At 40.2% G+C, this 27,183-nt stretch overlaps 1 protein-coding gene across 1 annotated transcript; it reads right to left on the bottom strand.

Annotated features, from left to right (window-relative positions):
* Positions 1-685: 685 nt before the first annotated feature.
* PRPH2 (peripherin 2) lies at positions 686-25,519 on the bottom strand. The gene is made up of 3 exons (XM_077337976.1): positions 24,582-25,519; positions 16,690-16,936; positions 686-3,883 (listed from the first exon to the last, which is right to left on the bottom strand). Exons 1-3 carry the CDS (start codon positions 25,160-25,162, stop codon positions 3,662-3,664), a joined length of 1,050 nt encoding a protein of 349 aa, XP_077194091.1. The 5' UTR covers positions 25,163-25,519; the 3' UTR covers positions 686-3,661.
* Positions 25,520-27,183: the final 1,664 nt, after the last annotated feature.

The following is a 27,183-nucleotide window of genomic DNA, read 5'->3' as shown; positions in this document are numbered from 1 at the left end:
AGAACAGCCAATGAACTGTTGTGTTCATGCTCCTGAAAAGCCCCTTTCCCTTTAAAAACTATTTTTTAAACAAAGGATTTTGATTAGTAATATTTGTATAAGGACTTTGGAAATATTCTTTAAAGCAGGAGTAGTCAACCAGTGGTCCTCCAGATGTTCATGGACTACAATTCCCATGAGCCCCTACCAGCAAACACTGGCACGGGCTCATGGGGATTGTAGTCCATGGACATCTGGAGGACCACAGGTTGACTACCTTTGCTTTAAACACTATTTAAAGACACAAAAATGTTTATAATATGTTTTATTATTCTTAGACCTATTACTGATGAAGTGGTAAAAGTACCAGTAGAACTGGGGGTGCTTTAACAAGTCATCTTTCTGAAATAAAAAGATATAATTCATTGAAGACATTGTGGCAGCGTTTGTTCCAAATTTTTTGTTGGCTGTTGTATCTTACTACTGCACAGTCTCCTTTTGTGTATGTATTTTGGCCACTGGGGAAGGTGGCAACCATGTGTACAACTGATGTATACCTAAAGTGAACACCTAAAACTAAGTGAATGCAACCAATGTGCTGATACAGGTATCAAGCACAAGTACATTTGTAAGGTTGTAATTTAATTGAGTGTATGCGGGCTGGCAAAAACAGGTTTATTGCAAAGTAACATGTGAAATAGCCCCTTTGTGTCTTGGAATGAAAATACAGACCATATGTGATTTTTCCAGTCCTGGATAGTTAACAGTTCTAGTGTGTTCTCATCAAAGGCCAATTTACGCATGAATAAAAGTGACACAATATTTGTAGGGACACAAATAATGGAAACAAAGGGGGGAAATGAAACATTATGTATTTCAACATTTCTTTTAACAACTACTCTCTTAAAATATGGTTTTAAGAATCTACATTCACATTTGCAAATATTATCTACAAATCTATTTAAACGGCATTTACAATATTGCAAAACCTCTTGTTTGACAGGACAAAATTTACAGTTGCATAAACACAAAGCAATCAGTTCAAAGGCCCCTCATAAACTGAAAAGCCTGATCTTGCATGGTCATACACTTTCTCTTTGCTTTGTTTATGACCCATTTTCCTTTCCTCACTGGGCAGCTTTCATAACTGGATTATGTTCTTGCCAAGGGAAGAGGCAAGCAAGTCAGATGGGAGAGGGTTCCATTATTTTTTGCTTGTCCTGTCCCATGGAAGGCAACACAATTCAGTGGTGGACAGTGTCCCCCTTCAGAGGAAGAAGAAAAGGGATTGATTGATAAGAACCAATTTCTGTCATTTCGTTAACAGGTAAAAGTCTGGTACTGCATACAAAACTAAAATAAAAATCCCCAAAGGGATTTCTGAAATTATAATCTTCTTAGTCTTCTACAGCTTTTTGACTGTTGGAAAATATTACGCTTATTGACAAACTGCACACACAGATCAAGTATATACAAAAGATTTCTACAATTTTGCTTACCATACTCAATGGCATTTGTATGTTGTTTGCTTGATCTGCTATGCACAGGAAATACCCACCCTAAAATCTGGTTTCTAAAAGTGGATTGTGGGATACTAAAAGGCAGGATTCTACAATTTCATGACAATATTCTATATGGAGATGCATAGTTGGTAACATTTAGCAATCCTTTCAATTAGTAAAAGAATAAAACTTCAGTCTTGAGATCAACATATGTACTAAAAACTCAGTTTATCTATTATAAGATTAGAAGTTTGCCTCTGACTCTTTTTTCCCTCTTCCTATATCCAGGCAGTTCTAGAACCTAGCAGTTCTTGATGGTCAGAATCTCAAAGATTTGCTCTTTTTGTTTTGTAATTGATCTCTTTTTGTTGTGTAACTGAACTTCAGCAACTTCTCACAGAAATGTTTCCAAACTTCCTCCTTGCTAACTTTTCTTCTTGTCCACTTGATTTATCCTGTTAACCTTCCACCCACTGTGACCATATTGAACCTCCCTACTTTTCTCTGCTCAGGCTTGTTTTGTTACGGCATCAGGGTTGTAGGCCAGGATCTAGGCTTCTCTCGATGCAGCCAGATTTTCATAATTGGAAGAGCTCAGTAGTCTCATTTTATGACCTGCATCTTTTACAATGGACTCATCTGCTGTCACTTCTCACTCCCATGTATGTGTGCAACATGATGCAGCTGCATAGTGGAGCACCACACTGGCTGTAGAAAGAAGATCCCAGGTCCAAGTTCCTGACTGCTCCAGTTAAAAGATGTAGGGCTCAGAGATATATCTGCCTGTGATTCTGGAAAGCCACTGCCAGTATGAGTAGACCCTGAACTATATGGACCAATGGCCACTCAATATAAGGCAAGTTCTTATCTTTATATGCAACTTATATCTTGCATTTTCCTTTGTCACTCTCTTCTGGCAGCAACTCTGTCTGAGCCACTCAAGGTTTACCTCTCCTCCTATTCTGTCTGTTACTGGGTCACTGTACCCAATCATAATTCCCGTCCTCCCCCCCCCCCCCCGTGCTGGACCTTTGGACAAAGACCAGTTCAACTCTTTGTATCGCGTAGGACACAAGAGGAACTAGCTAAATGTTTCATAGTAAGCTCTTGCTGTTTGAGAAAGGAGTTTGTTTCTTTTGGGAAAGGCTTACCGAGCAATTATATGTATGCATGTATAATAAATAAATATAAAAGATAAAATTTCATGCAGAACAAAGATAAAAATCTGTTCTTTCCCACTTATTATTCCAACTTGTAAATTAAAAGGTATTTGCTATGATTCTCTATGTGTAGAATAATACACAATTATGTTATACCTAAGATGCAATGAGTCAACATCCTAGGAAGGATGTGCTTTGGTTACAGGAATTACTACATTTTTTTCTGCATTGCATCCAATTTATTTAATATATGGATCATGCTATTATTATTAAGGAAGTTGGGGTCCAGATGCTTGGGCAAACTCTCAAACTCAAATGTTGATTTCTGTAGTAACGTTTTTCTCAACACCCAAGCTATTCTAGACAGTTGCTACCATTACTTCATAAAATGTAGTGTAGTTTTACAACTGATTTGGTTTTACTCATGTGCAGGTTAAACAAGTCAGCCTAAATCTTTTCACTAGCTAAAATACAGAAATACCTACAGGAATTGGTTATGATCTCTTGATAGTACTGGACCTGAACAGATGCCAGGAACAAGATGTACCCTAGCTTGATGTTCAGATCAGCATGCTTTTGCTTGCATCAAACTGCAATTTTATATTCAGTATTCAACAGTGCAATAGAACTTTCCTCTAATTTTGTACGCCATGTGAATGAGGCTGAAGATATTTCTTCAATAACAACCTTGAGCAATAACCAGTATTAGAATTTTAATGAAACAACAGGCTAATAACAATAATAATGTTAACATGAGTTGTGAACATCATGCCCACGCCCCTAGCAAATGGATATGTTTGCTTCAAAGTTTCCTGTTCTGGCCATTTCCCATTGGAGATATCAGCTGTCTTACAAATCTAAGGTTACCTGTATTAGCCCAAATATACTAGATTGGATTTGCCATATGTATAAAAGTGAGGGTTTTGTTTTTACAAATGTAAAGTTGTGATGGCTTATACCTTTTTAAAAGTGAATAATCACAATTCTCAGTCATTAGGAAAGTCTTGTCAAACAAGAAGCTCAGCTGACAGTTGTGACCGCTTGGGTTTTTGTACCTTCTTCACCTTCAGCTTCCACTTGATTCAACTTTCCCATCTTTTTCAAATTTTCCATGGTGGATTTCAAAGTTTCTTTAAAGCTCTTCTCCAAGACCCACCCTTCACTCTCACAATCAGGGTCTTCCGGATTGGTGATGCTCTCTAATGAGGTATGCAACAGCCGTAACCCTATCATGATCGACACCTGCATTGGACACAGAATGAAGTGTGATAAAAAAAACAAGTAACAGTAGGCCTGTGTCAGAATTTGTAGCAATGTTTCACAGACTTCTGATCGCTGAAACACACTTTCTTTCCAGCCCAAAGTGGGAGTCCACTTCATTTGCACACCCAAAAGATTTACTTCTAGCAATGTGGGACCTAGATTAAGTGGCACTCTAGGTGTGGAGTATCTCCAGCACTGCCTCCAGTTGTTCAGTTTTTGAATATATTGCATTTGTAGCCTATTTCCAAACTCCTTTGCACAAAGAAAGCAACACGGTATACTGGTTAGAGTACCAGACTGGGAACTGAGAAATGCAAAGGTTCAAATCCATGGTAACTTTGGGCCAATCTATCTCTCCCATTCTAGCCACATTGATCCATGCAATAGTCACCTCCAGGCTGGATTAACTTGGTCTATGCAGGGATACCCTTGGCCCTGGCCTGGAAATTACAGCTGGTTCAGAATGCAGCTGCAAAGGTCCTTACAGGGACTCCATGGAGTACTTATATTTGACCTGACCCCCAGCAGCTGCATTGGCTACCAGTGGAGTTCCAGATCAGGTTCAATGTTCTTTTACTGACCTTTAAGGCCCTACAAACTCTGGGCCCTGAGTACCTGAGGGACTGGCTCTCCCAATATGCCCCTCAGACAGCATTGTGCTATGCTAACACCAATGTACTGGTAATCCCTGGCCCGAAAGACATTTGCCTGGCCTCAACCAGAGCCAAGGCCTTTTTAGCCTAGGCTCTGACCTGGTGGAATGAATTTCCAGTTGAAACCCATGTCCCAATGGAGCTGTCAAAGTTACACGGAGCCTGGAAAATGCCACTCTTCTAATAGGCTTATGCTTGAAGTCATGGATGTCTGAAAACTATAAGGGCCTCCCTCCTTTCTCCTTGGCTCCCCCCTCAAAAAAAAAAGTTACTTAGACCATCACAAGACCAGTTAGCCCAGCACAGGGTATTTAAGATGATGGGGGAGGGGTACTGTTTTTTAAATTATAAATCTAAGTTTTATTTAAAAGTAGTACTTTGCATATTACAGAACTATTATTTCTTTAAAATGTTAAACTACTGTTTTATAATACAAAACGGGGGGGGGGGGACACCAAATGTTTTTCTAGAAGACAACTTTTAAGATGAGAAGAGAAGGAAGAAAAGACCCATAATATTACAATTTACATTTAATAATGCAGTTATTCCTTTCCATCTCATTTTACTGAACAACATGGTCAATATAGTCTAAGGTCTCCATTTTCTTCTGAAGTCTGTTAGTTTGTAGTGTGCCAGAGAAGTAAGTTTTGTCATTGTCACATATTAAGCCATTTTGTTTGACCAGTCTGTAAGTCAGTAAGTAGATCCGGACAGACAAAAGGGTTCATATTTACCTAACAAATCTGTTGTGGTCTCTTGGAGAAAGAATCTCCAAGACTGGGAAAAAAAATCTCTCAATTCTTTGCACAATGTAAAGTGCCCTTCTTTATCTTAGAGAGGGGCTTAGGAGTTATTTCTTCTCCCCATGCCTGACCAGTAATAGTTTCAAAGCAGATAGACATGAAAGCACTGTAAAAAAACAGCCCTTTCAATCAGTCACCTTATTGCGGGGTACTGCTTTTAACTGTGATATTATTATTGTAATCCAATCCAAGCTCGCTTTCAGGGAGGGGCAGTATAGAAATTAAATAAATAAATAATCCTACCCCACTCCATAGAGTGGTAGTGAGGATAAAATCAAGTAGGTCCTTCAATTTTTAAAATGTTTAATTATAGGATACAATTGAAAAGAATAACAGCAAAAGCAAAGAACAGTCATCATACTTCTTTTAATATACTTGAAATATTTTACATTATTTTACTTCATCTCTAACCATTTTAAAGCACTCTATTCCAGGCATTCTCAGTCAGGGTTTCATGAAAGCCAGTTGACAGCCCTGGAAGGGTTTCCTAAATGGGTGGGAGTTAATTAAAATTTATACATATCTTAAAATTATACACATTTTAAAATAAATGGTCATGTCAACCTGCTCCCCCACCTAAAATGGCCAATGATGGGCCTGAATGGAGTGGGAAAGGGTAGGCATGTCCACAGCTATGCGTTCCATCTATATTCTGCATGATCACACCACTTCTGGGGTTTCTCAAAGCCTGAAGAATGTTTCAGGGCTTTCTCTATGATAAAAAAAAAAGTTGGGTTTAGGCCTTATTTATCTCATGGTGCTTGAATCCTTTTATGGTTATGATATCACTCACATGCACACCAGCTCTTGAATGAAAACTGTTACTGTAAAGTTTCTCACACATACTTTAATTAATTTTAATTCTATTTGACTCAGCTCTTGACTGAATAGCTGAGGAGCTTGCTGATGACAGGAGCTTGCTGATTCTGGACCTCTCTCAAAGCTTTTATTTTATAGATCAAACTAATCTTTGAAATACTGCTTCAGTACTTTTGAAGCCTACTTCTTGTTTACCAAATAGAAATTCAGTTGCATTCTATATTTTCATTAGGTAAAATATATATTAATTATACTTCATGTTTCAGCCGTGTCTATAAAATCTCAGCCGTGTCAGCCATGTCTATAAAATCTCCCCCATGTTTTACAACAATTGAAATCTCTCACAAAATCAACAATTTTATTTAACAACAGTGTATTCTTTTTTTATTAATTAATTTTTTAGGCTGCCGCTCCTGATCAAACTGACTCTCAGATTTAAAATACAACGTTAAAAGTAACCACTGTAATATCCATCATTAAAACCAACACAGCCAATATACCAATGCCTAGTCCCCCCCATCTGCCATTTTCCAGGTAATTACAAATATAAACAAATCCTTCCCCCACCCCCCACCCCTCAAAAAATACAGTGTAAATCAATGGTACTTCCTCTGAGGCCATAGCGGTCTCTTCCTGGAAATAAATTGATATTTAGCAAAGATATTTGTGTTGCACAAAGCAGTTTTTCCTGGGCCTAGGCCAAAAAGATATATCCTCCTACTTTTGTTCTTTGCAATAGCAAAGGTGAAATGAGGGAAAGAGGAATATTCCAAATTTATATTGACATGGAACTATAGGATGTCTTAGGGATTACGGTCATCATAAATCAGAAACAACCTGACAACATACACATACATTTTTATCTCATACTTGGCAGAAGTAATCTAGTTGACCGTTATGACTTCTATCTAATAACTGGGATCACAATTGGGATAGGGGAGAGAAATCTTTAAGAGCAGTATCCACAAAACAACAGTTTTAACATTATTAAGGTATAAGGATAAGCAGATACTAACGAGAAATCTAAACAGAATATTTTAGGCTTGTCATGCAAACATTTATCCTTTCAGGAATAGAAGTGCATTCTTGTACTGGATTGTGCTGTAGACATGACAAAGACAACAATAAAACCTCTTGGAACTTTCATAGCATGTTCAAATGTAACTTATTTTTTTAAAGGGACAGACTAAACTAGACCAAAGAATTCTCCCATGAAACTATGCAAGATATTTTGCCATTGGTATTGATATACTTCTACAGTGATGATGGGCTTACTGAATGAAAATTCCCAGATGGTCTTTGGACATTTACTATCAACATGGTTCAGAACTGTGTCCTAGGAATAAACCCCACGTTTCATACAAGGTCACTTCAGTGATGTCCTTGTAATTCACCTGTTGCAGTTTTAAGGTTTATGCTACAACATAAAAGCTGTAATCCAGTAAAACCTCGTTGTGTTTCTCATGTAAATAAGATAATCACTGAACAATTCTAATTGTAGTAGCACATTTTTTTCAAAGCAGTAAATCATATGTTCTACCACAGAAGAATATCTGGTCTATATAGCACTTTCATAATTTACATTCAATATACTGATTGTACATTATAATTAAATTAAAAGTCTGCAGAATATACATTTCTGTTCCTGGTTGTTCTGTAGTATATAAAGCAAAGCAAATCAACATGTCTGCATGTATGCTATGGATGACTGGCAGAGAAGACTGATCTTCTAAAGCCAATCTGTTTACCTCAGTTTAGCTTGATGTGATTAGCTCAAATTAGGATGGCCTTTTGGCTTTTTTGGATTTTAACTTTCTGCAGATTAAGAACAGTATATAGGACAATTCTTATTTTAAAGCCAAATATAACCATATGTTGTATCCGAGGAATCTCTTTTTTGGGTAGGCAAGGCCCATGTGATTTTCTAGATAATAGTATTTCTTAACCTGGAAAATTAGAATTCCCAGACCTCTGTATTCACAAACGCCAACATGGATTAGACTCTGCACAAACACTGAAAAGTGGGATCCGCCCCCCCCCTTCTTTAAGATCCAGTGTGCTTAAAAGACTGCCATTTGAAGCCTTGCTCCTGGCCTAGCTTTCTTCTCGTTCTCATAGGCCATAATATTAGGAACTGAGCAATTAAACTTGCAGTCAAACAGCAGACATTCTACTTCTTCCCCTAATTGTGGAAAACCTTTAGCTTGATTCTCTCTTGAAGATTTATTGCTCCCTCAACTCTCTTTTACTTCACAGTTTCCCAAAGATTAGTCTTCTTGGCTTCTTGTTCTTTCCAATTCTCCTTTCACTTAGTATTACCTACAGCTCTTATCACCCTTATTCACTGACAGGTCATCTGGGCTACTGCAATTCTGGAACACTGAAACTGTTACACTGGGCCAGGAAGATCATTTCTAAGTATTCAGTGTAAATAAGGTTTGTATTTATCATCTCCTATATCTTTCCAGCAAGTTCTAAAGGCAATTTTGTTGCAATATTAATTATTCTGGGTCCATTTGCTTCCCTTGTTGTCCACTGTCACTGCTTGTAAGAATAAAGTCTATAAACAACACTAGAAGAAGGCAGAGAATACAAGCCACCAGAATATTTCTCAGAATCCAGTATTGTCGCTCACCACAGCGCCCAATAAAGGATAAACAAAACAGCAGCAAGGTCAGGCAAGATGATATCACAGTAAAACTTAGCAGGCAGCATATGCAGAGTCTTTCCTCTATTATTAGGGGGGAAACTCCAGCAATGCCTGTTATGGGTCCTCTGGCATCTTTCATAAAATCATAAATACTCAGTATGCTCTGCCTTCACTTTGTCCTCATCCAGACTGTCTGTGGGCTGTGGTAGTAAAAATATCGTTTAAAAGCAGCAGCAGCCAATTCAGCATAGATTATTAGCAACTGCTCAGGCCACCAACCCTACTTTAAGAAGAGAATGGTGAATATGGCAGAGAGATGAAACATGTTTTATTTAGGTAACCTAGCCTTTAAAACATGTTTCATCTCTCTGCCATATTCACCATTCTCTTCTTAAAGTAGGGTTGGCGGCCTGAGCAGTTGGTGCCCCTTCAGGTCTGAATCTGACAGATCTGCTTCAAATGTACACATAGTAAAGATTCTTAAATTATGAGGCGAGTTGCTTTCCTATAACGATTTCACATTATTCAGATAGTGCCTATTTTTTGCCATCAGGTCCAGCCGATTTATGGCAGACCCATTGGGTTTTCATTGCAAGTGATGTTCAGAGGTGGCTTGCCATTGCCTGCCTCTGGGTAGCAACCCTATCCTTTTTTGGGGTGGTTTTCCATCTGAGTACTAACCAGAGGTGACCCTGCTTAGTTTCTGATGAGATCAGGCTAGTGCGGGCCATCCAGGTCAGGGCTGGTAATGTCAAGGGGACTGGTCAAATTATGTGGGTCTTTCCCATGCCACCAGAGGTAGTTGCCTACCCTTTGACTTCTTCTTACTGACATTACTAAGAACTGCATAGAGTGGCTCAGACACAATACTTCAGTGATATATAAATCAGACCATACTCAAGTCACTGCCTCACAAGCTCACACCATCACTTAAAAAAACAAAACTAAATGTAGTACAAGATTTATCATTTATACACTTGCCTTTCTCGTGGAATGTAGCCTTTCTCCCCCCACTCCTCTATGACAAACTGAAATAAATTTTTAACATATTTATAGGTCTGTGTATGTGTGCATGTATGTATGAGTGACAGAAAATGGCAAATGCTGTATTTCTGTTTTAGAGAAAAGCTTGGATTTGTATAGAGTTCTGCAAAAGAATGCTAATTAGTAGACCAGGCATAGATCTAATTAAGATAACTGCAATTATTAGTTTACTGGCTGAGATTCAAAGAACAGCACAATTACTTCTGCAGTGCTAGGGGGTCTTCAGAGGTGTCTAGAATCTTGCCCCCCTGATTCTCCACATTGTTATTGTAGCAAAGAGATTTTGAAACTGATGAGACTTTAAAATGCCCAAAGAAAAATGTCCACAATCCCCTGAAGAAGAAAGATTATGAAATGCTCGAGTGCGTAGACAATTAATGCAATAAGATACCATTGAAGTAGCAAAAATAATATACATGCATGAATAAGCAAGTGTAAAATATCCACTGCTGGCTGATACAATTGTCACAGTATCAAGTGTAATTGCTACATATGCCAATAATATGGATTAAAAAATGTTTATTTAGTCATATGATCTTAGACCAAAATACAAAGGATAAAAATATATAAAGGATATTTTTATTTTATTTGTAATTTGGCTTATAGTTCACCACTCCTCTTGTCAGCTTGTGGCAGGTAACAAAATTCCAAACCCCACAATAAAACCCCATACAAAACCATAAAACCCATGCACACACGAAAGCAAGAGAATAAAATACCCTCCCCCAACCCCACTCAATGGAGGGCATATAATCACCTCAGGGGGATGAAAGGATAAAAACATAATGTTCATGATACTCAAGCTTTTAAAACAGTTTATGGATGTATTAAAATTGAGCTAAAAGATATCATTGTGAAAAATTAATGAAGAAAAAATTAAAAGTTTAATTATTAAAAGAATGAACATAACATCAAGTATCGGGTAGGTGCTGATAAAACTGGTATTACATCAGAAAGCATATGAGGAAAGGCAGGCTACAAGAATAAATTTAAGTCAGAAAACCTTTACTCTAATCACTTTATCAACTACTGCTGAATTTAACTAATACTTAATGCTGCTACACTTTTTAAAACTCAGTTGGCTGAACTGATTTTAAACTGGTTTTATGCTGCTGCTTGGTTCTAATGTATTGATATAAGTGCGGCCCTATGAAACACAAGTAGACAGTGTTTGTGAGTACACATCTTCCCTCCATCCCATCACTCCAGGCTGCCCCTTATGACCTACAAAAAGTTGTTACTATTGACTCATGCAAACAAAATGAAGAGGAGGGAAGTGGGTGCAAGCATAGCTTTTATGTCAATGGGGCCACTCATTCCAGAAGAATTGCCACTGGTAATGCATGATTTCATCTCATTCACCCTCTTCATTGCCTCTACCTGTGGATCTTCTGAGCCCCTCCCCAACATCAACTAATACATTAATCATAAAACCATTTTGTCTTGTATTGATGATGGCCACAATGCACATTTCTGGAAGCAGAAAACTGTCATGTGCTAAGATAAAGTTCCTTCCATTAGGCCAAAGGAATTTGAGAAGTGTTGCATGCTTGAAACTTTTTTGTGCTTTTTTTAAATCAGATTTTCCTTGACCACTGATCTTTTAGTACCTCTGCTTTTTCACTTATTCAAGATCAAATACTTGGTCTCCTGTTGGTAAAATCTCAAGAGTTCTCATTAAATATTGTGAGAAGTGGTTTTTCACTGAGCTTTAAATCATGAATAGGTGTATTCGAGAATATCCTCACCATCACTCTAAGTTCCTTTGTAATCCTTCCCCCCGTAATTTTTATTAATGGGTAATTGCGTAGGGTGAAAAATAAAAATATTTCAGTTAATTAGTAAAAAATATATAGTATAACCTCTTGAAGAAATCACAATAATTCATTAATTATAGAAGAATCATTTTATAATTTTAATTGAACACAAATTCAAAAAGAACATATTTTCAAAATGGCTGTTTGGAATTGACAGTAGCCATTTTAAGTAAGTTCCTTTGCAAGCCTAAACCATATTGCTGTCTCACATCCTTGTTGGCATCTTCTCTAATCATATTATCTCTCATTGTAAGACTCAAAAGGTTGCATTTCAAAGATAATTTAAAAATGCTTAAATCCAGGTTGGATCACATCTATTCTTTTTAACAATGACATTTTCACTGAGGATCTTAAACCTTGCTTATGTTCTCTCATCCAACTGTTGTTTTTTGCCGCGGCTCCCTCTCCTGGCCCCTCCGGGCCGCCAGCAAATCGGCTGCCAAAGTGGCCAATTAGCTTGCGGCTCGGCAAACTTCTCTTCCCCCCCCCTCCCGAAACAAGAAGCTTGCCAGGCCGCGAGCTAATCGGCCGCTTTGGCAGCCGATTTGCTCGCGGCCTGGCGAGCTTCTCGCTTCGGGGGGGGCAGGAAGAGGGAGCTGTGGCCCGGCGCCAAGGCGTGCCAGGCCGCAGCCCGCGGGTTGGGGACCACTGCTATAAGTGATGTGAAGTGTTGTGTGTTCATACGTTGCTATTGCATTATTGTATACACTAGTAATAAAGCCCATTTGTAAAAATGGGCATGTGGAGGCTGGGGGCATTGCACCCAGAGAAGCAATGGGTGCATGGATGGGGCTCGAGGAGGGGCCAGCGCGGCCCCCCCGGGCCCTGGAGAGGTGTGTGCGTTGGGGAGGTGGTGGGAGGCGGGCCAGCGGTGGAGGGGAGAGAAAGTTATGGGGCAGGGCTGGGTACCAGGGACGGCTCTCCCGGCAAGCTGGGCAGCGTTGGGGCATGCGAGGCAAGGCACAGCAGGTGTTGCGGTGGAGATGCGGGTCAAGGGAGGTGTTGCCTTGGGGTGATCCATGGAGGGCTTGGGGCAAGATGGCGTGGTGGCGGGAGCCGGGGTGGCAGTGGAGGGGGAAGGGAAGGCATTGGGGAGGGGTGGGAGTCAGTCGCGGCTCCCTCGCCTACCGTCAAAGTAGTGTTGGCAGAGATCATCTGGGCAGCAGGCGCTGCGGCGGGTATGCAGGGCGAGGAAGTGCGGGCAGAATCCCAAGCTGTGGGCGTGTGCAGCAGAGTGCAGTCAGCAGCGTGGGTGGCAGGGCTGGCGCAAGCGGGCCTAGGCGGTGGCGAGCCGCAGGTGGGCGCATTCCTGGGCCGCTGGGCATAGCAGCGGCAGTGGGGAGGCTGCGGGCGGCCTGTAAGGGAGCGGCGGACGGGGGAGGCAGCGAGAGAAGTCGGCGGCGGGCAGCGTTCGATTTACAGTTCATTTTAAATATTTTAAATCTTCATGTTTGTTGCCTTGGAACCCTATTTGTAGGGGAATGGGGCCCTGACAATTTTTTAAACAAACAAAATCACCAGAAACTCTGTCACCTCCCCCCACACCAGACTCTTGCTGGTTCAACTCCACCTAGAGGTTTCCAAATTTGGGGGTCAGGGGTCAGGAAATTGCTGGAGGAAGGCACAGATCATAGCCTTTGCAAATTATATCTTTAAAATGGGCCACAATCCAACTAAAACTAGTCATGATTTAAGTCCCATTAGCAATTGAGATAAAATTAGTTGTAACTGTCTTTTCTCCAGAAGCTGTTTATCCATGTACCACATGGCCCTGTAGTTACAGGTGACCCACAGTGCTGTACAGTTAGGGGGCCCTCAGCCTGTAATTGTTACGGGGTGTTCATATTTATGTAAATCGCCCTGAGCCTCTGGGCAGGGTGATATATAAGTAAGTAAGTAAGTAAGTAAGTAAGTAAGTAAGTAAGTAAGTAAGTAAGTAAGTAAGTAAGTAAATAAATAAATAAATAAATGTGATTTGGAGACCACGAGAATTAAAAAAGAGCAATACGTATGCTCAGTGTGCATGTGCATCTCTGATTGAACTTGTATGCGGACCACAAGCTGCATAAGCATGAAGGCCCTGTAGATATTCGGGCATTGTGCTTGTGCATCTTGCAGCACCAGTTGTATTCTGCTGAAGCCCCACAAATCCTTAAACTGGCTCTAGTGCTATGGGCTCTGGGAATCCTCAAATCGGGGATGCTTTTCCCACTATTGTTGTTAGGTCTTTGCCACAATTAACTTTATCTTGTTCAGACATTTTATGCATCGAGCATGAATATGGGAAATACATTTGTCAACTGATTGGCTGTATACTAGCCAAGGGACTGGGCTAATTTATAGTTCCTTGGATCAGTCATTCCCTCTCAAACTAGCATTTACTGCTTTTCTCCCTGACTGGAGATGGAGCTTTTATATTGTTCCCCCTCCTCCACTCAATCCTCCCAACAACAATTTTGTATGGATAGGCTGAAAGATTGTGATGGGCCTAAGGTCATCTGATGGGCATCTAAGAAACTCCTCCTTTGGTTCAAGATAGCTGGCCTTCAGACAGCAGATGTGGGATACCATTTAAAGACAGCAAGCTCGTAATTACTAAGCCATTTACAGTGGTTTTCCCTATGTTGTAGAACATTTCCCCTAAGATTGTTGGGAATACACTTCCTATACCCAGGGGTCATACACCACTAATAAGACTTAGATATCCTTCTTGGTCTCTAGAAAGTGAACGTTATGGAAAGCAGTACTTCTGTCCAGAAATTATTGTGTGTTTACTGGAAATTGGTTGTGTTACCACAGATAGTTACTTAGTAATGCTGATTTTACTTCTTTCAATATATATAATTTTCCAGTATGTTGAATATTATAAATATATGATGGTTTCATATGTTGTAATCTATCAACAAGCCTTTTTATCACAAATGTCAATTTTCTTAAGTAAGCTCTGCCCATGAGGCTGGGAGTTCGATCGCAGCAGCTGGCTCAAGGTTGACTCAGCCTTCCATCCTTCCGAGGTCGGTAAAATGAGTACCCAGCTTGCTGGGTTCAAGATTTTCTCTGCAGCTACCAAGACTAGAATATATATTTAAATGGTAGTTCATTGTATGAAGAGCCTCTTGTGGCACAGAGTGGTAAGGCAGCGGACGTGCAGTCTGAAAGCTCTGCCCATGATGCTGGGAGTTCAATCCCAGCAGCCGGCTCAAGGTTGACTCAGCCTTCCATCCTTCCGAGGTCGGTAAAATGAGTACCCAGCTTGCTGCTGGGGGATAAACGGTAATGACTGGGGAAGGCACTGGCAAAACACCCCGAACTGAGCCTGCCATGAAAACGCTAGAGGGTGTCACCCCAAGGGTCAGACATGACTTGGTGCTTGCACAGGGGATACCTTTACCTTAGCATTGTAACAGAACAAAATAAATAACAAGATAAACAACTTAAAATTCAACTAATTAAAAAGAGAAATTAAGAGATCTGTTCAAAACAGACCACTGGAATTATGAGGGAGATCCTCTATAATGACTGCCCCAGATATTGTATGTATTGTATGGAATATTCCTATAACGTTCAAGCAGAACACCTCCTGAAGCCTTAGATGAGCAAAAGTCTCCTTTTTGGACACACAGAGATCTGAGAAAGAACCGAGGGAGGCCCCGGCAGTCGCGCGGAGCGCGGCTGCCAGGGGCTCCCTGCCCCGCGCCCTAACGCGGCGAGAGGCGCTTCAGCCGAAGTTAGCCCAGCCCCGCCCAACAGAGCGGCGGCCCAAGACAGAGGATACCCCGCCGAAGATGAAAGATACCCCGCCACCGCCACCACCAGCGCGGCCCCCACCACGGACGAAGAACACCCGGGTAGGCCGCGGCGCGGGGGGGGGGGACGGACAAACAGCTAGCGCCCGCTGTATTGTACCTACAGCAGGCTTAATTACTAGTCCTGCAATATTTCTGTTGTCTTCATAACAGCTTTCAGAACCACTTCCATTTCTTCATCCCTGACACCTACCAACCTAATTTTATTGCATCCCTCTGTCTTCAGTTTTTCCTCCTTCCCTCCCCTTGGCAGTCTCTTCCCTTTCCTTCCTTCCTTCCTTCCTTCCTTCCTTCCTTCCTTCCTTCCTTCCTTCCTTCCTTCCTACCTACCTACCTACCTACCTACCTACCTATATTCTCTCATTCATCTTTTTCTTATCTGCCTTTTCCATGCTTCCTTCTTTTCCATCTCTTTTTTGTCCCCCTATATTTGAATGGAAATTTACCAATATTGTTGTGACTAAGTAGAACCCAATAAATAGTCTCCAAGGTACTGGACACATAATCTCATAAAATCTAGGTCAGCATTCATCTCTTAATGCTACAAGCTTTGCTTCTATTATTTTGGGAGTCTTAAACCAATGTATTTTCCCTTTTTAGGTTTTAGATATTTCTTCCCTCTAGTTTGTAGACCCCTCACCCGCCACTGCATGGATTTTTAGATCCACACACTGGGACCCAGTTCAGAATCAGATAAAACAACTTTCCCATGGGTGTATTTCTCAAGAGGTGTTGGATCTTGGGGCTTTAAAAAAACACTGTATCTGAGAAATTACTGTGAAATATCTCAGGATTCTATTGTCTTCATAAAGTGACACAAACAATTTTGAGTGACTGGTAATTTCAGGTCTTTCCAAACTTTTTCATATGAGACTCAAACTGGCTCTCAGCAAGACCTGGGATGCATGCAGCAGCTCAAAATGTGGACAGGATATTATGTTTAGGATGCGCCTGAATGTGCTATTTTTCAGAAACAATTCATGTATCCACCCTTATGTATCCCTGCTCACCTGTAATGCAGATGGCCAGGAACTTCAGTGTTAAACCATAGGGTCTGCCTGCCCTGTGGAATTAATGTTGGAACAATGTTTGTTGAACCACACCAGCCTCCCTTTTAGAGACCTACTGCTTTGTAAAAGGGCATTCTTTTAGTGCCTATTCTGAAAAAGATATATGAACTACTAGTGAATTACCTCCAAAACCCAGACAAGGAGGACGGCAACTCCCATAGAGCTCATCATGCTACTGTAGTACTTAAGCAGAGCTTCCCTGCAGCCACGGTTCCATAGGTTGAGCTCTTCAGTTTGATAGTCATAGCTGTAGTGAGCTGAATTATTGCAGACTTGGTACTGGATGCACGGTCGTGGGGAACTTGGATTGCAGCAGCTGAAGGGGACGCCATCCACCAAGTATCTGCCATCCACGTTGCTTTTAATGCGACTGTAAACAGGCAAAGCACAGTCAGTAAAGAAAACAACAAATTATGTTTGTGTAAACAATTGAATTAAATAATTGAATAATAATAATAATAATAACAACAACTACTACTACTACTACTACTACTACTATTACTACTGAGGAACAGTGGGTCAAAAGAATAAGCCTACACAGGGTGTGTTCTAAACATTTTACGTATTGAGAGTAGTATGGTGCTTAGAGTGCTGAATACACCTGGGGAATCCCACCTTCAAATACTGTTTGCCATGAAACTCACTAGATGACCCAAAACTTGTGTCAAGTGGAGAGGAGAACCAAGTATTCTGCCTTAAGTTCCTTGGAGGAAGGGCAGGAATTTCCTCCCTCCCCCTCTCAAGTAATGTAAACCTCTGTTACCTACTCAGTTGCCCTAGATCATGGATCCATCATATTAATGCAAGATTGGTTGACCCACTTTGGAGCAGCAGGCCAGGAAAATCCCACTCTCTAATTACCTGGATTACAAAGACTGCTAAAAAGGAACTAAGCTGTGTTAGGTGAACTTGAGTTCATATGCTACATGCACGCAGGCTTGTAACCTCTGCATATTATCCATGTTTAAAATTAAAACATTTAAATAGCTATTTATACCTTTGTTACTTATGAAGTCATTTACAGTATATAATAAAACAATAAAACTAACATAAACACAACAGCAAAGCAAACTATAACTCAAACCCAGAAGTTACAAACCAAACTAACCAGAAATACATTCAAAACCAGAATCTTTTTGCATGCCTCTTGGGAATAGAGAGATCTCCGTTCCTCCTGTATGGCATGGAAGCAGCAAGTTAAAATGGGTCAAAAGCCCCCATGATCAATGTCTGGTTCTGCAAAGATGACTACAGCACAACAAGCAGTTTCCCCAAGCAATTCTGGTAGGTAGGATTCCACAGTACAGTTGACTGGATCCTACAAGCCTGTTTCACTAATGCAGGCTTTCTCAACCAGGATTTTGTGAAACCCTGGGGTTTCTTGATTGCCCTGGAAGGGTTTCCCAATTGGGTGGGAGTTATATATATATAAATTGTGTAACATATGACCATATATGGTCCTGTTGACCCCCGTCCCAAAATGGCCAATGATAGGAGGTGGTGAGAAGGAGAGGGGAGGGGCCCTGGGTGGATGTGTACACAGCTATGCTTCCCAATCATATTCTGGACAATCATGCTACTTGGGGGCTTTCTTGAGGCCTGAAGAATGTTTCAGGGGTTTCTCAACAGTAAAACAGTTGAGATAGGCTGCACTAATGTCAGCGATTTCCCTGAACTCAAGAAGCCTCTGCCTGGCACAAGAGGCTCAAGTCTCCAGCATCAGAGGGAGGAACTTTTGCGCCAGGATAAATTGATGCTGCTTTTCCCTGCCTGAAGGAGCTCCAAAGCAGCTTACATACACCTTTCCATTCCTCTCCAGATTGATGTAGTGGTTAGGAGTGCGGACTTCTAATCTGGTGAGCCGGGTTGGATCTTCATTCCTCCAAATGAAGTCAGCTTGGTGACCTTGGGCTCACCACTGATAAAACTGTTCTGACCAAGTAGTGATATCAGGGCTCTCTCAGCCTCACCTACCTCACAGGGTGTCTGTTGTAGGGTAAGGGAAGGCAACTGTAAGCCGCTTTGGATTCTTTGGGGGAGAAAAAATAACAAATTATTATTATTTTCCCCACAACACACACGCTGTGATATAGGTGGGGCTGAGAGAGCTCTGAGAGTGCCTTCAGGGAGGGCGGTAGATAAATATAATAAATAAATATAATAAATAAACTATGAGATGGCCAGGGTTACCCAACTGGCTGCATGTGGAGAAGTGGGGAATCAAACCCGATTCTCTAGATTAGAATTTGTTTACAGACTCTAAACCCAAATCTTCTTGGGAGATCAAGGAGATTTTAAAGTATTCATTATACATTTATTATACATTTAATTTTCCAGAAGAACATCTACTTCTGCTTCATTGACTATGCTAAAGCCTTTGATTGTGTGGAGCACAACAAATTGTGGCAAGTTCTTAAAGAAATGGGAATACCAGAGCATCTTATTTGTCTCTTGAGAAACGTATATGCAGATCAAGAAGCAACAGTGAGAACTGAACATGGAATCACTGATTGGTTCAAAATTGAGAAAGGAGTTTGGCAAGGCTGTATACTTTCGCCTTGCCTATTTAACTTGTATGCGGAGCACATCATGAGAAAGGCGGGATTAGAGGAGTCATAAATTGGGATCAAGATTGCAGGGAGAAATATCAACAACCTCAGATATGCAGACAATACCACTCTAATGGCAGAAAGTGAAGAGGAACTAAAGAGCCTGTTGATGCGGGTGAAGGAGGAGAGTGCAAAAGTTGGCTTGAAACTCAACATCAAGAAAACAAAGATCATCGCATCCGGCCCTCTCAATTCCTGGCAAATAGATGGGGAAGAAATGGAGATAGTGACAGATTTTATTTTCCTGGGCTCCAAGATCACTGCAGATGGGGACAGCAGCAAAGAAATTAAAAGACGCTTGCTCCTGGGGAGGAAAGCTATGGCAAATCTAGACAGCATCCTAAAAAGCAGAGACATCACCCTGCCAACAAAAGTGCGTTTAGTCAAGGCTATGGTATTCCCCGTTGCAATGTATGGCTGCGAAAGTTGGACCATAAGGAAGGCTGAGCGTCAAAGAATTGAGGCTTTTGAACTCTGGTGCTGGAGAAGACTCTTGAGAGTCCCTTGGACTGCAAGGCGAACAAACCGGTCAGTCCTAGAGGAGATCAGCCCTGCCTGCTCCTTAGAAGGCCAGATCCTGAAGATGCAACTCAAATACTTTGGCCACCTCATGAGAAGGAAGGACTCCCTGGAGAAGAGCCTAATGCTGGGAGCAATTGAGGGCAAAAGAAGAAGGGGACGACAGAGAATGAGGTGGCTGGATGGAGTCACTGAAGCAGTAGGTGCAAACTTAAATGGACTCTGGGGAATGGTAGAGGACAGGAAGGCCTGGAGGATCATTGTCCATGGGGTCGCGAGGGGTCGGACACGACTTCGCACCTAACAACAACAAATACATTTAATTTAATGACTGCCCCTAAGACTGTCTAGATTTATTATAAATGTTATTTATTTATTCTATGGCAGAAGACCATCTAGAAAGCTTTATGGATGATCAGCCTTCTGTTGGAAGTTTCCACATTTGTCCCTTTTGACCACCCTCAGCTATATCCTTTGGATCCTGTAAGAATGTAAGTGGCAGAAAGGACTGCTACTATTTCAGGGGCACCCATTATATAAATCAGCTCTAAAGGCTGTAGCATTTTTTCACAAACATAACAAGCAACTATCCGTTTCTGAGCCACATTTTTTTTTCCATTCTAAACTTAATAATGTTTTAAGAGCCGTCTTGGTGTAGTGGTTAAGAGTGCCAGCCTCTAATCTAGAGAACAAGGTTTGATTCCCCACTACTCCTCCACATGCAGCCAGCTGGGTGACTTTGGGCCACTCACAGTTCTTTCAGAGCTCTCTCAGCCCCACCTCCTTCACAGGGTGTCTGTTGGGGGAAGAGGAAGGCAATGGTAAGCTGCTTTGAGACACCTTCAGACAATGAAAAGCAGGGTACAAAAAAACAGCTTCTCTTCTTAATGAAGTCAACCCTTGTAAATACTGGGCAGGCCACCAAAGAAGGACAGGGTTGCTGCACAGAAGCAGGCAATGGCAAACCATCTCTGGTCATCTCTTGCCTTGAAAATCCTATGAGGTCACTGTCAGTTGGCTGCAACTTGCTACTTTCTGCCATCATACATAAGATTAATGTATCGTAGTTGCCAAAAACTATCCAGTGAACTTTGTGTTTGAACAGAGTGTTTAATTCAGATCTGCCTAGTCACTTGTACAAACTTATATTATACACCCATTTAAGTGTCAAGGCCTGCTCCAAAGAACCTTGCGAGTTGCAGTTTAATGATGGTCCTGAGAATTTTCTGCATCAGGTCTCCATTATCCTCACCGACCAGCGTCCATAGTCCCAAGGGAAGATTGGGCGATCCTACAAACCAATCTTTTATCTACCACCCTGCTTGGCTTTTATTACTGCTAAAAATGATACTTTACACAATGGATGTCCATGCATTCTTCAGCAACAATGTTGTGAGGGAGAAATGTCATAATTTAGGAAACGGTGTCATAAGAATCAATTGCCAGGTAATGGAACAAGGTATATCGGAGGACTGAGATTAAGTGGAGAAGTTTGTGGGCGTCATATACTTTTTGTCTCATGTTCCTCAGGAGGTACAGTAAAATGTTGCATTAGTGGATTACATAGTAACACCATAAATTGCACACTAGTGTAACTTACATGCATAATAAAAATCATGTGAATATTATAGTTATATGTAGATATGTAGATTACATCTTGGGAAACATGGTTTGGTCATAGCAGAATTCCATCCACAGTTCCTGAGGACAGGCAGTTTGGCCTGACCTCCGTGCAGGAAAATGGAAGGATGTCAGCCTTGAAGTGCCTCAGGCTTGCAAGACTGTGCTCAGCTGTATTGTGTGTTTTTAGGAGGACTACTATATTTCCTCCACTCCTATGGCACAAATCTTTACAATGATCTAAATCTTCTATGCAGCTGGGGTTTTTTTTGTATGGTACTACTCTCAGGAAAAGGCTAGGAAGGGAAAAGACCTGAGTGCAGCTGTTAATGATAAAACGTTTTGGAGGATGTTAATTCATATGGTTGCTTTAAGTCGGAAGCAAACTGACACTAATTTACACGCACAGGAAAAAGCAGCCTTGACCTGGACAATTCAGGCTAGCCTGATCTCATCAGATCTTGGAAGCTAAGCGGGGTCAGCCCTGGTCAGTATTTAACGGGAGACCAACAAGGTTCCAGGTGTCAATGCAGAGGCAGGCAATGGCAAACCACCTCTGAATGCCTCCTGAGTTGAGAACCCTGCATGGTTGTCTTAAGTTGGCTGTGATGTGATGACAAAGAACATAGGAAAACACTAAATTTATTTTAAATATACCAAAATGGTACTTCTTTTAATAGCTACACCATATTTACTTGCCCCAATTCAAATAAAATTAGATAACTTTATTATTTATTTATTTATCACATTTATATCCCGCCACTCCCACAAGGGCTTATGGTGGCTAACAAGATAAAACCCCAATACATAAAAATTCCAATAAAATATGTAACAATTTCGATTTAACTAGCCAATCAACTAAAAATCATTCATTCATTCGGCGGCCAAAAAACCCATACTAATCATTATTATTTAAATCTCACTGAAATGTTTGGGATTTAAAGAAGTTGCAATTAACTTGTCCCATTCATTTCCATGGCATTACTACACAAACTTATTGGAGAGTAAGTTCCCGTGAACAACATGGTACTTACTTCCGAGTTACTACTTGATATGAAGATAATGGCACTGTTAGGCATGTTGCAAGACCTTAGGTCCTGTTTAGACTTGTTCACCAACTTAGATCATGTTAGAACTTGCTCCTGGGTGTGCCTTTATTCTGAGAAGTCCATTTGGCCTCTCTTAGAGGTTTTGTCTGTCTTGTAGTAATATCTACTCTGTGGAATTGCTTTCCAGAGGAAGTTTAAAGAGCATTTCTCTGGTTATGTTCTGCAAACAGTGGATGTCTGTATTATTCCAACAAACCATTTTTTTGATAAGGTGTTAGTGCTGCCTTTTGAGGTCACATTGCTTTAAGTTATAGGTGGTTGCTTTTGCTTACACAATACTTATTTTTCTTGGAGTTTGACTATTGGTCTGATTATTAAATACAAATGCATCTGAAAAGTAAGCCTTGATATATATACATGAAAGTTAAAGCAACAAAAATAACTGTGGACATAAATCAGCCAATAGCTAGCCTAGTGTAGCTAGCTTGGTGTAGTAGTTAAGAGCAGAGGCCTCTTATCTGGAGAACTGGGTTTGATTTTTCCACATCTCCACATGCAGTCAGCTGGGTAACCTTGGAGCAGTCACAGTTCTCTCAGTTTTTTCTCAGCCCCAACTACCTCACAGAGTGTCTGTTGTAGGGGGAGCAAGGGAAGGCAATTGTAAACTGCTTTGAGGCACCTTTGTGTAGTGAAAAGCAGGGTACAAAAAGCAGCTCTTCTTCTAGTTCAGATGTCCAGCTCATTTCCATGGGATTTTGATGAAGATAGCCATTTTACTTTCTTCCCTTCAGCTTCATCATCTCTTGATGTAATGCTGTGTAATGGGCTAATTTTGTATGTTATACATACAAGTCAAGAAAGTGTTTTGATTTTTTAAGAAATACTTAAGTGTCCTGTGATTCAATAATGGGAGCCTTGATTTCTTGTTTCTGATTCCTCATACTTTGTATGTTATTTACTGACTACATTTTCTGATAATTTATTGCATATTACAATAGTAATTTAAGAAGGTAGAATTTAAAACGTCTACTTCTTGCTCAATTCATAGTTTTATACCTTATCACTGCATGAAAAGGGGATTGAGGGAAAAGCTATCTGTGTTCTATTTACTGCCATGCTGTTGATTGAGATTTAGATATGACACACATGGAGCAATCCTAACCAGATCCCTTCAGAAGTACAATGGAGCTTACTCCCAGGAAAGAATAGTTGCAGTCTTATCTATTCTGTCATCTGCAACGCCATTAACAAAGTCCTCAGCCTTTTTTTTTTTTGTATGGGGACCTATTTGAAAAAAACAAACACCAGAAAACTAGAATTAAAACGGCAAAAGCCTGGGGTCTACTTTTACTGGTTTCATAATCCACTGTGGGGCCAAGAGTCATAGATTTGGAAGCAAGGTCTTGTTTGTTCAGCTGTTTGCCAAATTAACTTCATGAAGCATCTACTTGCCGTCATGTTAATGCTTATTCATTATAATTTACTATATTTGTTATTTATACAATACTTTAAAAGTTTGTGTCATATTTCCAAATTCACTCAGCTCAAGGGACTTTGAAGGGTAAGAAAAGTAAGCATCTGAATGTACTGCAACTGAGTGACAATGCAGGAGCATATGAAAAAATGCTTAAAATACTCCCCTCCCTAGAAATTATGGGGCAACAGCTATATTGCTCCAAGGTACAACAGTGGCATAAAGTCCAGAAATCCAATTTTTCCTGCAAATCCTAATAACTATGTAACAACTTAATAGATGTCCTTTCCAGGTCGCGATAAATTGTCATATTACAATCCAGTTGGGGAGTTCTGCAGGAGAAACCCAATTAATGGCAGCCTTGCAAGAGCTGGATAATTTTCTCCTGCATTATATCCTTCCACTCCTAATTTGAGGAGAAAGCAAGCATCAGCAGAGTTAAAATACACCAACGGATTAATCTAAAACTAGCAAGTGACAATTAAAGCCAATGCTTCTAAAATAGTTGTCATATCTATTTTGCCAGTATATTAAATGCTGGGAGATGTTATCAGCTAATAATTTCTTTGCAAATTGGCCTCCCTGATTAAAGAACATCAGCATGCCATTCTGATTACAAGCTGTTGCATTCTTTAATTAACTTATATTTTGTTTGTATCTGAGTGATCTAAAGTATGTTTGGGGAAAGTGCTGGTTATATAGGATTGTATGAGAGCATAATTTTCATTCAATTAAACTACTTACTCTTTTACTTCCTTTGAGGAAAAATCCAGGTATCTGTTGCTGATCCACTGAATCTCAAACCAGTCTCTGAAACCATTGTTCCCACAGCATCTGAACTCAATTTGGAGCAGGTCAATGGTCTTCTTCATGAAGCACCTTCCTGGAGTATCTGTATCTCGATAGTACTTCATACCACTTTTTAGGCCTTTTGCCAGAGTAGTATCCAGGGAGCCCCTCATCAGAAAGCAAAAAAGAGCAACTATAAAAATGAAGATGTTAAAAAAGAAACAAACTATGAGATAAAGCTTCAGCATAGGCTTCCACTTTGCAAATTTCGCAGGATCCAGAGAATCGTAGCATATCTTGCCAGCAAGACCATTGAAGCCGCAGGATAACAGACCCACCAATATCAACGAGTTGGGTACAACGTGGCTCTCAGCATTGTCCATCAGATCGCTTCGCTTCCTGAGCTCAATTTTCAAGTATAGCCCCATGGCAAAAACAACGATCCCTGCAAAAACTGAAAACCAGTTCATGAGCCATAGTCCTTGTGCTAGTTTTACCCTTTTCTTCTGGTTGAACTTGAATTTCATCACAGCCATTCTTGCAATGATAAATTTACCAAGACTCCACGGAGTTAATCCTTTTTCAGAAAGGGAATGACTTTAGGAAGACCCACCACCATTCATGCCTTGAAGATTCCAAATTCTGCAACTCTGCTTGAGCCATTATGGTTTGGCCCTTCCATCTTGCTATGAAGCAAGTTTTTTGAAGGTGCAAAATTAACAAATTTCACGGTAATTTTTTTAAAAGATTGGCAAATAGCACATACAACTATTTCTGGTGGCCCCTTGTGCACAAAGGAGAAACAGCCTTGAAGTTTCAGATTAAAGCCGGATCTGCAAGACGTCATTCTAATACTAATCAGTGTGATCCAATTTACAGAAATCTCTGCCAGCAGATGAGCAGTGGAAATAATCCCTCGTTTTACTATTTAGTGGATTAATGTTTTCACATGATATAATGTTGCATGCTACAACTGAAGATCAAAGGATAAAAAGTTGCTGCATTCCTAGATCTTTTTTCATGCTGGGAAAGTGGCCTCTCTGATAAAAAAAATCTGATAGAAATGTGGCTGTATATTGACTTGATAAAGTACTGTACTGAAACCTTTGAGACAGTGCTGATTCTTATTCTGTGACACTCACCTTGAATGACATTGTTTGGCTTATGTGTTTTTAGTAATGGAATTAAAGACACTTTTTAATGAATTAAATTTAAGTTTACAGTAGATCTGAAAACAAACAAAATATGATTTTTGTAACTTTGACAGCTGGAAAAGAACTGGACCAATTGAGAAACCAATAATTACAGTCCAAAAGTCCAGAAATAGAGTTGAATTCTTGGGCTGCTTTATAGGCTATTCATGTTGGGTCAATGACAGGACATGACTTGCTAAGGTTAGAGAAACAAAAATTGATTGTATAGTAAATTGTAGGTAGTTGTATCAATGCAGAGCAAAAAAAGTTTTAAAGATTTTTAAAAGGATTATTAATTCAACTAAAATAATACAACACAGTTATGCATGGTTTTCAGTTCTCCAGAACTCTTAATTAGACTTCATTTTAACTTTTTAAAAGGATGTGCATGGATATTTTTAATTTATGGTTTCAGTTTAGAATATGGCTGCTTTTGTACTATATCTGTTCTTGTCACCCACTTTAGATCCTGTGTCAAGACAAAGGCAGGTATATCAATGTTCTAAATCAAACAGCCCACGGCAATGTCAGCATTTTCTTTGTGAGTATGGTGAGGAAGTTGCTATCCTGATTAAGAAGGGAATCTTTGCCCAGGCATTATAACAAGACTATGACCAACTCTGAGATTCAACAAGGATGTTGTAATGTTGGATACTGTTCCCACCAGTATCTGTAAAGCAGTGACTGGAAAATATTCACATTTGCATTTAGATATGAATGACTGGGAAGCATGCACCATGCTGTGGCACTTCTTTCTAGGGAAGTGTTTGTTTGCATATTCAGTGCAATGATAATTTGTTAGCAAGTCATATGTCCCCTGCTTGTATCTGCCCTCCTTGCATTCATTCTAGCAACTGTAAATCCTTTATTATCAGCATCATCTCTTTGAACCATCTATAGTCCCTAGTTCAGACTAAAAAATTGCAATAAAGGAATTAAAAATGGCTGGGGGAAATGAAGAAGGAAAACTCTAATCTTTAGGCAATACATTGCCAGAATGATCCTCCTAGTTGACCTAATACCACATGGAAAGATGGGGGGACCGGATGACAAAGCTTTGAAGAGGATCTCCATGCACCATCTAGTGACTGTCTATAAAATTACAAGAAGAATGATCAAAGTGCCTGGCAAAAATGCTAAAAGTACCTGGCAAAGGCTTGTAAATTACACAATCTAGATATTAAAGATTAGAAAATTGCTTCTGACTGCTTATGTAGTTTCAGCTGTTGTCACATTGTCTTTCTAGCCCAGGACAGAGGAAGCCAGTTTGAGGAGACACTTTACTAGATTTCAAAACAGGTCAGTGATATTTTCAGCTTCCCAGATTTTAAACTGTTGATTTCCTTGTCATGGAATCATAGAGT

Source organism: Paroedura picta, chromosome 1 (assembly GCF_049243985.1).
Source record: "Paroedura picta isolate Pp20150507F chromosome 1, Ppicta_v3.0, whole genome shotgun sequence".
Taxonomy (NCBI): Eukaryota; Metazoa; Chordata; class Lepidosauria; order Squamata; family Gekkonidae; genus Paroedura; species Paroedura picta.
This window is presented reverse-complemented; position numbering and strand designations above follow the sequence as displayed.

Coding starts and splice junctions, on each gene's coding strand:
- PRPH2 (XM_077337976.1), bottom strand. CDS start 25,162: ATGGCTGTGATGAAATTCAAGTTCAACCAGAAGAAAAGGGTAAAACTA. Junction 16,937..24,581: donor TCCTCAAAGGAAGTAAAAGA/GTAAGTAGTTTA, acceptor GCCTGTTTACAG/TCGCATTAAAAGCAACGTGG. Junction 3,884..16,689: donor TCCTTGTCTGGGTTTTGGAG/GTAATTCACTAG, acceptor TGTCCAATGCAG/GTGTCGATCATGATAGGGTT.